The 16790-nt window shown below is 43.7% G+C and overlaps 1 protein-coding gene across 2 annotated transcripts in view; it reads right to left on the bottom strand.

The window, feature by feature from the left end:
• Positions 1-12078, bottom strand: part of LOC121443617 (solute carrier family 12 member 2) — a 71994-nt gene extending 59916 nt beyond the window's left edge. The window contains exon 1 of one of the 2 annotated variants that reach the window (XM_041645438.1): positions 10966-12078. In XM_041645438.1, coding sequence (XP_041501372.1) covers positions 10966-11676 — 711 coding nt within the window. In that variant the 5' untranslated portion in view covers positions 11677-12078. The remainder of the gene's footprint in view (positions 1-10965) is intronic. The other variant, XM_041645437.1, reaches the window with a different exon arrangement.
• Between the last annotated feature and the right edge of the window lie 4712 nt (positions 12079-16790).

Here is a 16790-nt window from a genome sequence, read left to right on the forward strand (position 1 = left end):
TGAAAAACTGTGATGGTTTTATACAACATAAAAACTCTCACACCAGCTAAAAATAATTTCAAAAGAGAAAAGCTGTTAGTATTTTCAAGTTATGCCCCAGGATTTCATCATGAAAGCTTAGCCTGGCCTTAAACTCACATTCTCTGAGTACTGGGCTATTATTGCTTTAAATAAACTCAAACTAATACATCAAAAATGTAAAGGCTCATCAAAAAGTTATTTACATCCTAAAAATAATTTTTGGATTATAATACTGATAAAAATCCTTAAAACACCAAAATTTCTCATACCATTAAGCACAGCTTTCAAGTCTAAGCCAAAATGTTACATTAAAATAGCTTACTTAGAATTTAAAATACAAAATATTGTATATATGCATATATGTAGCATATAAAATACTGTGTATATGAACAAATCTAGATGTCCAAGAAGCTATTCTAATAACTGTTCTAATTTTTTAGCAAGTACTAGCTAATTATATCATCCCAAAGCTGCAAATACTTCCTATCCGTGCTGTCGGTGATTGGTGTATTCAGTGTAATGCTCCCCATACAGACTACGCTTTCAAAACAAAGTATTGTTTTACACAAATCCAAGTTGCTTTGGTTAACAATGCTCTATTAATATCCAGAGGCATTAATGCAAGCTCAAAACTCAAGTGCCACACAGATAAAAGTGGTCAGTGTGATCATGTGACTTCACAATGAACCAAGTCAGAACTGCTGATCCAAGTCAAAGAATTCAGCACTAGAACTAGCTCTGCATGTTCTTTACCAAAACTTCAAGTATGAGCTACAAAAGAATGCTTTACAAATAACAACACAGGAATTACTTCAAATCCCACACAACGTGCTAATGTCAACAGATTAAGAGCTTGAAACATTTTAGATAAAATTCCCAGGAAAAATTTACCTTCTGTTAACAAAAAGTAGCCCTGCCAACTTGTATTTCTAATTGTTTAGGGGAAGAAGACCCCAAAATTAGGAAGAACCTGAAAAAACATGACAAGCAGCATCCGAACCAAGTCAGCACTGGAAACGCAATCTGCATGGAACCCATGAGCGGACAGATAGCACTGGGTGTTTCTCTTCTGTCTTCTTTCCTATTTTCAGTACAGGAACTCAGAATCAGAGATGGTATATCCTTTTTCTGAAGATGTATTAGGTGGAATGATCCAGATTTAACCAATGGCCAAGAACTGCAAACTGATAGCCCACCTGTTTGCTCATGGAAAAGAAACCAAAGAAATTAGGGCTGGGAGCACAGACTGGAGAGGAAACATCTATGTAACTGCACTAGTGAAAGTATGAATTTGTTGCCTTTTCACTGAGTCTTCTCAAACTGACTGTGGTAAGAGAGAAGCCACACCAGTTTGAAATAACAGAACAGAGTCACAAATCAACAAAGGAACTGGGAAAATCATTTGAATTTCTGAAAAAACAAGAATAACAGTAAGGGTAAATCCCCATAACTAAGCTGGCCCCCAAATGTAGGGGAGACTTCCAGGAGCCAAACAACAGAGGCAGGTACAGAACAGAGACAGTAGCTACCCCATGATGTCTGAGCCTAGCAAGGCACAACACACCAGCAATCTTAGCCTGAGCTGCACAGAGAACCCAGGTCAGTGTGAAATACACGGTGAAATACTGTCTCAACAAAGAAAAGGGAAATCAAATTCAGAATATTAAAAATAAAATTTCACAGTCACCACAATGTATTATCTACACATTAATTTTCCCCTCCTCAAATTAATAGATGTACAAACAAATAAAATGTTTCCCATTCAAATGTTTGTGGTAGGAACCAAATATCCTTTATAAGACACAAATACTTCAAAATCACTATAGAAGTCAAGGGTAAATCACATTAGCAAAGCATCTAACAGAGATGTGAAAGCTTCATTGGAAACTTCAGAAATTCTAGACTTTGGTACATTTTAAAGAAAAGCACAACATGTGAAATGATAAATTCACTGAATGGACTTCAGGTGGAAATAACAGAGGAGAGAAATAGAATCACTAACTGATGGATGCAAGAAACTCAAAAACCTAGAAAAGACACACACAAAGGAAAGTATCTGCAGACCAAACCTTCAGTCCTAGAGACACTACCCATCCTCTCCTGTTGGCAGACTTCTGTCCAGCAGCAGTGGAGGCCAGACACATTGGGACAGTACAGTCAAAGGGCTCAGGGAGAACCTGTCCACCAAGGCTATAGCTGCAAACTATCAAGTGCGAAAGAAAGACATCTAAATAAAAACAGTATGTTGGCAGCCTCCCTCTATTACAAGAAGTTCTCAAGGAAGGAAAGAAACATTAGATGGAAGAATGTATTTCTGAATGGAGTTATTTTGGCCTCAATTTTTTTTTTTTTTTTTTTTTTTAGTTTTTCGAGACAGGGTTTCTCTGTGGTTTGGGAGCCTGTCCTGGAACTAGCTCTTGTAGACCAGGCTGGTCTCGAACTCACAAAGATTCGCCTGCCTCTGCCTCCCAAGTGCTGGGATTAAAGGCGTGCGCCACCACCGCCCGGCTTGGCCTCAATTTTTATAAAGCTGTATGTTAAAAATAAGGAGTACAACAATGTATTGTTGGGCTTATCATTTATAAGACAATGACAAGGCACTAGAAGTATTCTCTATTAAGATGCCTGTATTTTAGCTAAATAAACTCAATACACCTAGTAGAGCAAGCACCACTAGCCCCATCATGGCAGAACCTTAGTATTTGTAAGATCCTATTTCAAACCTACCTCTTCTATAGAGGGGGTCAGTCTTACAAACAGCTACAGTGTGAAGCTGTTCAAGTTCTAATTCATTAGTACCTGCAATTTTCTAGGACTTGCCCCATTGTAGAACAGGTTTAGAGAATTATATCCCACTGGATCTACCTAACCCTACTCCTCCCAGTTCTCGCCTACCTCTTTAAATAGTAATTCCATTCTAAAAATAAAAAATAAAAATAAAACGTAACATTTTTCTTTCCATACACATTTCATCCAAACTTCAGCAAACTCCCTACAATCCTCCCTTTAAGAACCCTTGTATCTGAACCTCTGCTCTACCAACCAGCTCACCTCTGTAAAAATCCTATTCAGCTTCTGTTGTCCTGGCTCCCATCCTTAAACCCTATAGTATATTCTCCACATGGCAATCATTCACATTTTTAAGTTTTAAGTCAAATCCCACCAAATCTGAGTTCAAAGCCCTCTCAATGTCTCCTCCATGTTACTGAGAACAAAACAAGTCTTTATTACGAACTGTGAGGCTCAGCACTAGCCTCTAACTTTTGTCACGGTCTTCTCTCCGCAGCCTTGGCCTCCCTGGTCACAGTCCCTCTTCAGTCTCAGGCACCTGTCCTTGCTGAGTCTAGAGCAGCCTTCCTGGTATTTGCATGGGGGAATCCCTTTCCTCTTGGCTGGTGTCTTTTATTAAGACCTTGCCTCAACTACTCTAAAATGGCAACTAGGCCACCAATTTCTCTCCGTGTTTTAGTTTCTTCACTGTAGTACATCTGCCTTATTTGCCAACTGTCTCCTACAACTACAAAGTCCTGGGACTTTGTTTTGCTTACTGATGTATCCCCCACACTTAGAAGAGTGCTGCTGTTGATGTTCAGTTAGGATTTGGTGGATAACCCATGTCACTCAGCAAGGACCTAAATCAACTGGTATTGTGGACTTCCCAAACACATGCAAAAAATGATGAAAAGTCACTGCAAGCAAAGATATGAAACATAAGACCCAAGAAACTCAACTTGCATCTCTCTGGTTCTAGTCCCACAGCATAGGCATGAACATAAATAAACACAGATAACGCATCAAGTGCGACGAGTAATGCACAGACCTTTTTCCTGCCTCATTTTAGATTCCCAAATTTATCTTTCATTTTACCCAAGTAGCATTTGCTATTTCTGCTTTAAGAATGAATACAGAAACTGAAAGCCAGACTATAGTAGCCAGTAACGTGGATATAGCAGGTCAGGGCCCCAGCAAAACTGAAATCTGACTTTCCACATGCAAATGTTTATCAGGGGCCACTTTACTCATATCTGGAAACTATTCAGATACCACCCAAGCTGTGACCTATTCTTTTTCTTCCAGGGTGACTTTCAAGGCACCAAGCTATATCCTGAAATAATTATTTGCAGGACGTAGAACCAGCCCAGTGTTAAGAGGCAATACAGCGTTTTCCTTAAAGCCTTGTTAAGTGGCAGGAACTGCCAGCCCCGATACATCCAGTGAACAGATCTGCACTGGTACCTAATCTCTGTATGAAAATTAATGAGACAAATGCTCTGATTCTAGTGAAGGACTAATTAACAACTGCACCATCAAGTATCCTCTTCCTTATTGTCAGGATGTCAACACGCTGAAGTGATGATGGCGACCCTTCCAGCAGCTCAAACATCTTACAGCAGGTCGGAGAGATAGCCAAACAGATGTGATACAGAGAAAGACCCCGGTAAATATTCTAGCGTCAGACAGAAAAGCAAGTATGAAGTCTTGCTCTATAGTTTAATCAAAATGGCTAGTAAACCGTTTTCAGTTTCTATGAGATCATTTATTAGTAGTAAATGTGTAAAAGATTTCTTAGGAATTAAAAGGAAAAAAGCTCATTGATAAAACACTGATGCTTCCTTTACTAATGAGAAAGGCAAAACAGGCCGCATCCAATGACTTGCCAATGCTAACAACATGATTCTAACCCCAGGTCTAAGAACAACTGCAAAGGTGTTATTTTTAAAAGAGGAAAAGGTCAGGTGGGGTGAAGTCGGGCTTAGTAAACAGCCAGGTGTGAGAGCCCAGGTTTGTAACCCCAGAGCAGGGGCTCTGTGGCCAGCTAGTCTATAGCCTAATCTGTGAGCCTAGGACACTCAAGGTTCAAGGCTTCTGATGAACAATACCAAATGTTTCACCACAGTGGTAGCTCTGCTCCACTGAAACTCTTTCCTAGGGTTCTAACTGCAGTTACAAAAGACAATGATGGATGAGGATACTGAAGATGATGCTGAGTCCAACAGCAGCAGACTGTGTACCTACCACCCCACAACTGATACTTATGCTCCCAATCGCACATGCTAAAGTTGTCCAGATCAGTTTTGGTACTCCACTTTTAATTTCTTCCTATAGGAGAAATCAATACTCTGATTGGGGGGGGGGGAGGACACAATTATTTTTAAATCAATTCCTAGCATCAATTTTTAGAGTTCCTACCCTTTTGAGAGAGAGTTTCCCTATTGAGCTCAGTCTAGCCTGGAACCATCTAAACAGCCATGGCTGCCTTTACCCAAAAGGTGCTCCTGCCTCAGCCTCCCAGGACTGTAGGCATGTACCACTATGCCCTTAGTGTCTGCCTTCTTCCAAATGTCTGCCCTTCTAGGATACTGCTTTCCAGACTATGAAGTCTAGTTATTAAAAGTCCCCAACATAACTTTAGATGATCTCCGGACCTAATCCTTGACCATACTTTATGTTTCTTTATCAACCCAATATTTCACTCATAACTAAGGTACTTCAACCATTTACACACACACACACACACACACACACACACACACACACACACACCTTCTGCCTGAAAAATGTGTCTTACAAAGAATACAACTAGAATTCTCATCACTCAAATCCATTCCAACTTAAATTTTTTCCAAGTCAGGGTGCACAGCCCCACTCACTATTCAATTACTCAAGTCCAAAACCTGAGAGTCAGCCTCTCTCACATCTAATCTGTTTTGCATAAATCCTTATAATCTCTAAGTCACACCAACAGTTTAAGGTTTTCTTTCCAGTCATACCTTAGAACACATTCTCTGGCCAGCAAAGATTTTCAAATAAAATAGATCATGTACTCTGTCCCAGAGCATCCCTCAACAGCTTCCAACTACGTCTACAGTAAGATATACCAGCCTTTTGTGTCTGTTGCATGGACACAGCACGCTTCTTCTCACTACCTTCACAAATACAGTCTTTATTCCAGAACGACATTCCACCCATCAACTTATCCTTCAGGCCTGGGCTCCAATGCCACACTTATTTCTTCCCAAGGCCCAGTCAAAACTGGATCCCATGATACCCTGACTGGTGATGTTTCCTTTCACCGCACCGCTGTGTTAACAACTATTATTGTTTTTATGTCTGTGCAGGCAGAGACAGACTCGCTACTCACTTATCCACCATCCCACATTTCTAGAGCACTGTGGACAACACAGTCACCCCTTACCTGGCCAACAGTTCCTAACTGGAAGGCCACTAGCCTTCTTCCTAGAGTGGCTCATAACAGCAAGAATATTTGTTTATTCTCTGCAGCTGGCTAGTAGGGAAAATGTTGACTGAAGTTTCTGTCCCACCCGGTCCCAGAAATGGCTCCCACGTGGACAACTGTATCCACATAAAGCCTGAGAGAGCTTGGGAAGTAATTCTAGACAGAAAAGAATAGAGTTAAGCATGGCTTATTGATAGCAGCACTTTCTTGGGTGGGCTCTCTTTGCTAGAGACAAGCGCAACTCGTTTAAGAGAGGCTTCCTGACTCAGCTTTAGCAACAAAACCTTGCAGCTCTTTTAAGAGCCCCTGCCACCATACACTTAAATGGTGTTTATGAATAGCTGACAACATGCTTTTTGGTGGTGGCAAGGACCATGAAATGCCATAGAGTTGTGGCAATAAACATGGCTCCAGCCAGTACCTCCACCATGAGGCTAGACTCTAAGAAAGGTAAGAAATAGGGTGGATCCAGCCATTAAAGCCAAGGCTTTAATCCTAGCCATATCACTTATCAAATTAAAGACTCATGTGGGTCAGAAAAAGAGAGATATAGTAAAGATAGATTCAGATGAAGAAAACCTCTAAATGGTTTACAGTGTGTTTAAAAATATATGTAGGCTTGGGAGAGAAAAGAAAAAGGATAGAGTCCTTAATATAAAAAAGAGAGTAGTCGGGTGTGGTAGCACACATCTTTAATCCCAATACTTGGGAGGAAGAGGCAGGCAGATCTCTGTGAGTTCAAGGACAGCCTGGTCTACAGAGTGAGTGTCAGGACAGCCAAAGATACACAGAGAAACCTAGTCTCAAAAAAAAAAAATTAAAAACAAAAATAAAAGAAATAAGAGTTTAAAATAAAGCCACTTAAAGATGGAAAATACACATAATCTGTTATTGTGTTGTCTTTGAATTGTTTAAATACTAAGGAAGGAGCAACAGCTAAAAGACATTTGATTTTAAATGCTGTTGGATTAATCCAACATATGTATTTTGAAAATGCCCTGACTTAAAAATTTAAGTCAAAAGGTATGTTACTTTGGAGAAGAGGTTTTACTTTTGTTTCCACTGGAAATGAGAGGCTGTGGATTCATTCTGGATTAAGAAAAATAAGGTTTGATCAAGAAAGACGCCCCCCAACCCGAATCTCTGATAGGAGCAAATGGCCCAGATGTCTGAGTTCTACATCCAGAACAGCCTCAAGACTGCTAGCTGAGATGATCAAGCCTCGTGGAATATTCCAGCCAAGACTTGACCTTAATTCTAAATTTTCTTTAGTTCCACATAAGATTATCAGCACCCTCAGTTAGCAGTTAGTAGCCTGGAAAACTATGCCCACATTCCCAAAAAAATGGATTATGGATGTTTTTCTTTGTTTAGAGTGTTGGTTACAAGTTGTATGGATAAGGGTCAGGAAGAAAGCTAAACAAGTGAGATTCAATTCATAGTTCTTGTTTTGAAAAGGGAGGGAGTGTTGTGGAACAATGGTTTTACCCTGTAAAGACTTGTTTCTTGTACTTGTTTAATAAAACACTGAATGGCCAGTAGCCAGGCAGGAAGTAGAGGCAGGGCAACGAGAACAGGAGAATTCTGGGAAGAGGAAAGGTCAGTCTGCAGGCATCACCCAGACACAGAGGAAGCAAGATGAGAATGCCTTGCTGAAAAAGGTACCAAGCCACGTGGTTAACATAAACAAGAATAATGGGCTAACTTAAGATGTAAGAAAGAGTTAATAAGAAGCCTGAGCTAATAGGCCAACCAGTTTATAATTAATAAAGACCTCTGTGTGTTTCTTTGGGACTGCAGGACTGGGCAGGACAAAAACCTATGTCAACAGGAAAATACTTTAAAAGATCAATGACAAAGACAACTCTAGTCTTTTTTCCTAGTAAGTTTGTAGAGCATTTATCTTTCACATCCTCTGATCTCCCATTGCTCTTGGCATCTGTAACTTAATCTGCTTTAGACACTTCATGGATGGTATAGCACTCAGTTACCAGAGTATAGTACATGACAATCCAATACTAGAGCATCAAAGAAACTATAGATAGCATTACTAATAAGGCTAAAAGCGCTCAAGTTGCTGCCAATCTATATGGATGAGGACCATATATGGACTCTATATGGACTCTGGGGAGTCAATCAGAGATCATCGTCATGTGTCATACCTTCGCCCACGCCTCCTACAACTCTGAGCAGTGCTTCTGTACTATTTAACATGGCAGGTATCTAACCCATTTGACGCAATTATCTTCAATAATTGATTATTAGTTAACACCATCAACTTCTGGTTGCTATACAGAATTTGAGTAGAGGCTGAGGGTCCATCTGAATAGAAAAACATCTGTCTAGCATGTACTATGGAAGCAAAGAAAAACAACTGAAGAATTCACTATGCTATTCTGCACAATTGAGACTCTGAATTGAGCATGTTATAAACTATATTCACCTAGTAATAGAATTAAGAGACTCTAAAACTGAAATCTTAAAAGCTTAGCCTTATACTCTGAGGAGTCAATGTAAGAGCAAAATAAGAATCACTGCGCAGTGATATTCCACAAATTTAGCATGGCCATGGTCCATTATTTCTGTTGCATTTTTTTTAATTTTTACAATAATCTCGAAAACTGAGGAAGCTGAGGTTGAGGGATTAGGTGACTTTTTCAATTACCACATAGCTGATAATGTGTCTATCTTTCAGATGCTCTAAACTGAACAAAAATAATAAAATCCACACTACAAGCCACACACAAAATAAGCTCAACCGTAGGGGGCTTAAAGTGCAAGATGCATGACACCTTTCAGCTCACATTCTACAACTTACAGATACAGTGCTATACTGCTGAACTTGACTTTACCGAAATAAACCTGAAATGTATTTGTAAAAAAATTATGAATACTAAAAATGCTGCAGTAAAATATCATTTACCAACTCCATTTCTGACTGAGCCTATAAACAGAAAAGATTGGATGTGAAAAAATCTAAGTGTGAGTGTTTCAGAAAGTGCTTAGCTTCTGATAGGACAAAATACAACAATAGAACAGAGGTAGTATTATCTAAGGCTAAATGATGTCAATCTTTTAAACAATCCACAAGCTTGTAAGGGCTGGGACCTATCACTTACTTCAAACCATGATTATTACTTTATCAAACACTGGGACAAGTGCAGTCTTGTAAGACATGAATGTATGAGATCAAACCATCACAGTCAAAACAAATCACATAAACTTCTTCATGCTGATCATCTCGCCCTGTGTGGTACCAACTCTGAAGTCACAAAAATTCCACTATAGACTTGCTGAGGCAGATGTCAAGTAATTCAACTCATAAAAAAGTTAAATATTAATCAGGTCTCAAAAGCATCAATGTTATCTTCAAATAATTATCTGAACCCCGAGGAAATAAAAGACTTACGAGGCCATAAAAAAAAAAAAAAAACAGAAGGAAAAGTCAGTAAGAGTGTATGGGAATGGTTTTTTGTTTACAAAGTAAAAGGGCTTCACAAAAATAAAGACTCCAGACTTTTCCTCTAGACATCCTCGAGGGGGAAAAAATAAAATAAAATCCTTGTTTCCTTTTTTCTCTAAAAACTCACCCATGTCACTTTTTAAAAACATCTCTTTTTTAAATATTTTATATGTATGAAATGTTTTGCCTGCATGGATATATACCACATGCGTGGTTGGTTGGTGCCTATTAAGGTCAGAAGGCATGGGATCTCCCTGGAAGTGGAGTTACAGATGGTTGTGTGTTGTGCGCTTCCTTGTGGGTGCTGAAGACTGAACCCTCTTGGTTCCCTGCAAGAGCAACAAGTGCTCTTAACTTCTGAGCCATCTCTCTACCACTGCCCTGCACCGATGCAGCTCTCTTTCCAAAAAGTTTACATTACAAACAAAAAAGATCGTGCTATTATCAAATACAACTTTTCCCAAGATTTGAGATGTGTGTGCGGGCATGGTGGCAAACGCCTTTAAACCCTAACGCTGGGAAGCAGGGAAGCAGGGAAGCAGAAGCAGGTGGATCTGTGAGTTCAAGGCCAGCCTGGTCTACTTTGCAAACTCTAGGTCAGCTAGAAATACACAGAGAGATCCTGCCTAAAAATAATAAACAAACAAAAAATAAAAAAGAAAAGAAATAAAAAAGATTTCTATGGTCCTCTACATATTCAAGGTTGCAAATAATGGGCTTTAATAATTAATAGACTATAAACACATGTTATTAAGATTTTCCTTCAAACATCAACCTTTCTTTCCACTCAGGATCCCTAATGGATATGCATAAACCATACACTACAATCTAAAAAGAACCCAGATGGTAGTATGTTCTCTCCACCCTGTCCCAAGAGAGAGCCTCTTCCACACCTCCTCCACACTCCCTTCTCTGGGCTCTAAACACATGCGTAACTCAAAGAGGTGACACACTGTCAAGACGGGGTGAAAAAAGACAGGGGCACACAAGATACATAACTGGATGGGAAAGGCTGCTAAGTGCTGCCTCCTCTATATCGCATGACCAGCCTAACCCGCTGCAAACTTTTGAAGGATTAAGTTACATTCCGCTGCAATTCCACACTTGACAGCTGAATCCAGAGATGCCAGCAAGTCGTTCCTCGGGTCCTGTGCTGCCACCTCACCAGGGAGAGTCGGCAGCTGCATCCCGCGGCCAGCACGCACCAGGGCATGAGAAGGGAGGAGGGTCTGGGCGAGCTCACCTTTTCCAGCTCATCGTGGAGCTCTGCCAGGCTGGGCCGGAGGAGCTTCTCGCCCAACTGCGCGGCCGTGTGCCGGTAGTGGTCGATCCTGGGCACCGCATCCATGGTGTTGTGGCCGAAGGTGCGCAGGTAGTAGGTGTTGGTGTGGGTGTCATAGTAGTACTGCTGATGGTGTCCACTGCCGCCGCCCGAGTGCAAGCTGCTGCCCTCGCTCAGCACCGTGTCCCCGCCGTTCTGGAAGCTCACGTTGGGCCCGTCGCCTCCGACCCCCGCCGCATCCGACAGGCTGTCGTCCGCGGACGATGAGGCAGCCGGGTCCACGAAGTTCACGCGAAAGCGGCCCTTGGCTTCCTCGCTGCCCTTAGCAGCGCCGCTCTCACCGCTGCCTTTCCCGGCCGCCGGGGTCTCCTTGCCTGTCGCCCCGGCCGCCGCCGCAGCCGCCGCGGCCCGCCCGGCGTTCTCGGAAACCGGGTCCACCTGGAAGCGGCTCTGGCTGGGGGTGGGCCCCAGAGGTCTGCCCAGACCATCGCCCGCCGCCGCCGCTCCCTCTCCGCGCACCCCGCCGGCCTGGCTCCCGGCCGTAGCATCCTCTCGACCGGAGGAAGGCACGGCAGTCCCGGGCAGGTCCACCCCGGCGACAGCCAGCGGCGCGTCCCCATCCCGGGAGGGCCGCGGTGCGCCAGACGAGGGCGCCGCGGGCCGGGGCTCCATCTCCTCCCGACGCTCGGGGAGGCTGCGGAGCCGAGCGGAGCGGGTGAACGCTTGCCTAGGGCTCGGCTCTGGCTCGTGAGCCGGCGGTCCCGCTAGAGAGCTGGAGGAGAGAGAGCGCGCCACAGAGAGTCGCAGCGCCTCAGGAGCCCGCGCGCCACACGCTCGCCGCCAGCCCCCGAGTGCCCGCGAGCGCGGCCGGCCCGCGGTTTAAAGGCGCGGCGGGGCCGCGGCGCTCCGTGCAGCACGCGGGAGGCGGGGCCGCTCAGCCCGCCCCTGGGCCCGCCCCGAGCTCTGCGCCGGCCAGCCCGGCGCGCCGAGCCCGGAGAGCGAGCGCCGGCCTCCGCGGCGCAACGAGCAGGCGCGGCCCGGGCTGCCGCACGCGTCTCCGCGCCGACCTGCGCACCGCCGCCCCTTCCGCTGCCCCCTCCGCCCGCCCGCTCCACGTTCTCCCCCGGCCGCCCGCCTGCCCGTCCGCAGCCCCGGCCCTGGTGCCAGCCGCCGCGGATGCTGGCCCTGCAGCACCGGCTCTGCAGACTCCTCTCGTCGCTGTCTTTTTCTTTTTCTTTCTTTTTTTTAAGTTCTAAACTCGCAATATTTGCGGCGAGCCGGCGAGATCTCGCGAGACGCTGCAGGGCCTGTGGGCGGTTTCCCTCAGGGCGCGTGGTACCCAGGCCCGCGGCGCTCCGGCTGCGGGTGATGCTGGGGTCTTTCCTGTTAGACCCGCGCGCGCTTCCGGAGGCGCTGGCCACGCGCGCTCCCGCCCGGAGGATGCGCGCACCCCGACGCGGGCGGGCGAGCGGCCAGGCGCCCAGCTGGAGAGCCCCGCGCCAGCGTTTTTAAGATTTGCATAACCAAAGAGTAATTCCAGCCGGGATGCGGTGGGTGTGTCCCCACTTGGGTGACACCTTTATTTTTAAAAGCTGGTGCTTGGAGGTGGCAAGGGAACCTCGTTCCGATGATGGAAGACAATTTTTAACTTCACTGTTAGGAAACGCCTCTCTCGGGATACAGTGACAGCAGCTGCCTACGCTACAATTACGAGTTTTCCGTTTGGCTGCGGGAGAGAAGAATTCCTTGGTTTTAACACAAAAATGCTCTACAGGCTTGTTTTCTCTGAAAATTTAGAGGAAGAACACCTGCTTTCCAACTTAGTAGTCTCCGTTAACTTGCTACCTCTCCGAAACCCTAAGAGAAAGCGAGCCATCACAAATAGTTTCCTCGGGTCATTGTCTGCTATGCTTGTGTTTACTCTATATTTAAAGAATTGTAGGAATAAACACCATCTCTTGCCGAATACTTTAAGCAAGATCAGAGTATCCAAGACCTCAGAGCCTGGGTTTACAAAAATAAATAAACAACCAGTCAAAAATTTAAAAGCCTTCAACTGCGATCTTACTTGCCCTTGACAATGGTCAGCATATTATCATTATCTGTATTTTAAAGATGGAAATCAAAAAGAACAGATCTTGGGTCATACACTCGGGACTTCTAAAACCACCGTGAACTTTTCTAAAATTAATGGAAAATCAGAAGAGGCCAAAAAAAAAAATCATGTGTTCTTTCAAGCAGTGTAATTTTCTACTAGGGAACACTGCTGTCCTAGTAAACGCTCTATGTTGTGCCTTCCAGCCTAAAGCTAATTTATGGCTGTAAGAATTCAACGTTAATTTACTGAACAAATGTTGACACACCTGCTATGAGCCTCCCTATGTCCTTAGGATATAGCTAAATCCAACTCGTGGATGTCATAGATAATGTAAAGAGATAAGATATTTAGCCTGTCTATCAGAAAGAAATGCTAAGGGAAAGGGGTAGGGAGATGGTAAATCTTCCTTAGGATGACATCATTGAAGTGTCCTTTGAGTGAAAAAGTGTGTTGTGCAAATATTTTGGAGCAATCTGTTCTAAGTAGAGAAAGCAAAGGCCCCAGAAGTGGGAGTAGGCCTGGTATGGAATTGCATGTCGGGCAGTGTGAGGGGAAAGAATCAAAGGCAACAGGATCAGAGTTGGAGGACGTGGGAAATGTGTCAAGCCTCTGGCTGTTGGAGATACTTTGGCTTTCTCTCTGAGTGGAATGGTAGTTCAGGCTTCCATAGTAAAATACCATGGACTGGATGACTTAAGTAAAAAAAAAAAAACTTTTTACCATAGTTCTGGAGCTCTCTGAGTTTGAGATCGAGGTCCCAGTGTGGCTAGGGTCAGGTGAGGACTCTCTGGTTACAAACAGCAGCCTTCTCACGGTGGCCTTACACAGTGGAGCAACCACTCTGATGCTACTTCCTTTTCTCATAAAGGCACAGTTTTATTGACCCCAGCTTTAACCCTAAGAGCTCTTTTAACCTTAAGGTAACGTGAAGAACCTTCTTTCCAATTCAATCAAGTGAGTGGGTGAGTGTGTGTGTGGTGGGGTAACTTCAGATACAAATGTTTGGGCTGTACAGCACAGTCCATAACAGCTGTCAAATCATTGAAGAGTTCCAGGAAGGAAGAACATTTTAAATACAGAATTATGTCCAACTCAGTGACGTTTCAGGAAAGCTGTCACATAATGTCATGATGGAGCCCTGTTTTTGTTTCCTTTTTTCAGTTTAGAAACACACACAACATTATATTAAGCCTACAATTTTCAGATCCCTAATGCTATACAGATCCCTGACTCTGCCTAGGAGAAATAGGCTATGCCACATAACACATGTATGATGTAAACTATATACCATGTAGATTTCAGTATGTATATTCTACGTGATCCGTCAAAATTACCACACAACACACTTGTCGCTCTAGGTAACCAACACAGGACCATTGTAACTGCTCTGCAGGCAAAGAAGTAAGTGACAGAAAGATCAAGATGTGTTAAAGTATGCTAGAATAATCCCCAAATGGACAGTGTTGCTTTGGCCACGGAGGTTAGTAGTAGAAAGTGGGGTAAGGGGTTGGGTGGAGCAGTAAGTGGTTGGCAAGGGATGTGGCAGCATTTGCAGACAGAAACAGTGTGTGTGGAGTAAGAACCCAAGGCTTTGGGCCTGAGCAATTGAAAGAAGAGTGGACTTTCTGAGATGAGTAGAGAAGGAAAGGAATAGGTTTGAGTGAGATGTAAAACAGGAGCTAAGAGACCTTAGAAGAATGTATGCCTGGGACACTGGGCTAAACTCTTTACATCATGGGATTAATGGCACAATGCTATGAGGAATAAAATGGCAGCACCCTCATGTGCTATGCTTAAAGCTGAGTTCAGTAGGGAAATGAGTAATTCCAAAACTCAATTACTAAAGACAGAAGGCAGGAGGAAGAAGGGACCTAAAAGATGAGAAGAAAACCAGCTGAAGTCTTTTGGATGCAGGACCAAGAAGAGTTGAATATACTGAATTACGTAACAGTATCGGTCAAGGGAATGGGAGTCGGTGTAGTTCCAGAAGAAACAATCAAAATATGCAGATGAAACTTGTAGAAACAGTGTCAGGAGGGTCTCCTTTAGTTAACTGTCCGTCATGGGGCTGTCTGATTTGCCAGGTGACAACTAAGGGACTCGCCATGGAAACAAATTCATCTTCATGACATGGAGGAGGACCTGTACACTGTTTTGTTCAGTTTTCCACCTTTTGCTAACAGCCCAGCCCCAGGTCAATGTAGTATCAGCAAATTTAGCAATTTGTACCAAATGCACATAGATTTGGAGGCTAGATAAGTCTTGGGTTGTTATATCAAACTTGCCTCTTTACAAATGCTAACCATCCTGGTTAGCTTCGACATCAACTTGCTACAACCTGGAAAGAAGGAACCACACGTGAAGAGTTACCTAGATCAGATGAGCCCATGGGCATGTCTGTAGGGCATTGTCTTGATTCCTGATTAATAAGAGGAGGGTCCAGCCCACTGTGAGCAGTATAGTCCTCAGCTCTGTAGGACAACTTAGCTGAGCATGAGCCCAAGTGAGTCAGTTAGGAAGCAGCATCTGCTGTGGTTCCAGCAGTACTTTTCTTGCCTGTAGGTCCCTTTCCTGGTGGGAGGTAACACTGCATGAAATAGCAAGCAGTCCTGCTTTCCTGCTCCTGCCCTGGGTTCCTTGCCCTGAATTCTCTCAATGGATTGTGACCAGGACGTCTAAATCAAATGAACCCCTAGCTCTCTAAGTTGCTTTCAGTGAGAATGTTTTATCACAGCTGAAGAAAGGAAGCTAGAACACTAAGGTACTCTAAATGGAGGTGTAAGTTCCCTATAAAGGTCTCTATAACTATCTACAGTGTGAGAAGAAGTACAGGACCGCGTAGAACATGTCAATAGCTTGGTTCTAAGACCAGCTCTCACAGCTCTCACTGTAGCCCAGGCTGGCCAGGAACTCACTCTGTAGGCCACACTGTCCCCAGAGTTACAGCAGGTCTCCTGCCTTTGCCTCCTAAGAGGTAGAGTTAAAAACATGAGCTGCTGCCTGACTTCATGGGGAATCTTTAAAATTCACACATACACACACACACACACACACACACACACACAGACACGTGCACGCGCACCAAGACAATGAGTTCAGTTAGACAAGCTGACCTGGTTATGGTTTTCTGCTTTCACTAGCTGGCATTACGCACACTGATGAAGTCAACAGTATTTCCCTTGAGAAATAAAGTGATTATCCTATCATGGAAAAAAAAAAGTTGCCCTAGAGAAACTTGATCATGCTGTACATGTTATATTGTTTCCTTCCCTAAGTTCCCTTCCCATTCTTTTTCATTAAAAATATTGTAAATATTTTCAAGTAAGTATGCAACATTAATTCAAACCTTATTATCCTTTTTCACAGCACAATATTGAAATTCATGTTTATAAGTTATCCCTTTTAAAGTAGATAACCCAAAGCTATCTGTCTGTCTGTCTGTATATCTATGTGCCTCTGTTTGTGCGTCTGTCTCTCTGCCCTACTCCTTCTGTGTGTGATGGTACAACCTCAGCTGTCTCCGTCTGTGTATGTGTAAGCACGTGTGTGTGCGTGCGCGTGTGTGCACGTGCGTGTGTGTGTGTGTGTGTGTGTGTGTGTGTGTGATGGTACTACCTCAGTCCTTTCTCAGGAGCTGTCTAACTTGTTTTTTGAGATAGTCTCTTAACTGGGTCCTTGGGTTCATTGA

The sequence above is a fragment of the Microtus oregoni genome, unplaced genomic scaffold, assembly GCF_018167655.1.
Source record: "Microtus oregoni isolate MIOR12 unplaced genomic scaffold, Mior012 000110F_ref0000174, whole genome shotgun sequence".
NCBI classification, from domain to species: Eukaryota; Metazoa; Chordata; class Mammalia; order Rodentia; family Cricetidae; genus Microtus; species Microtus oregoni.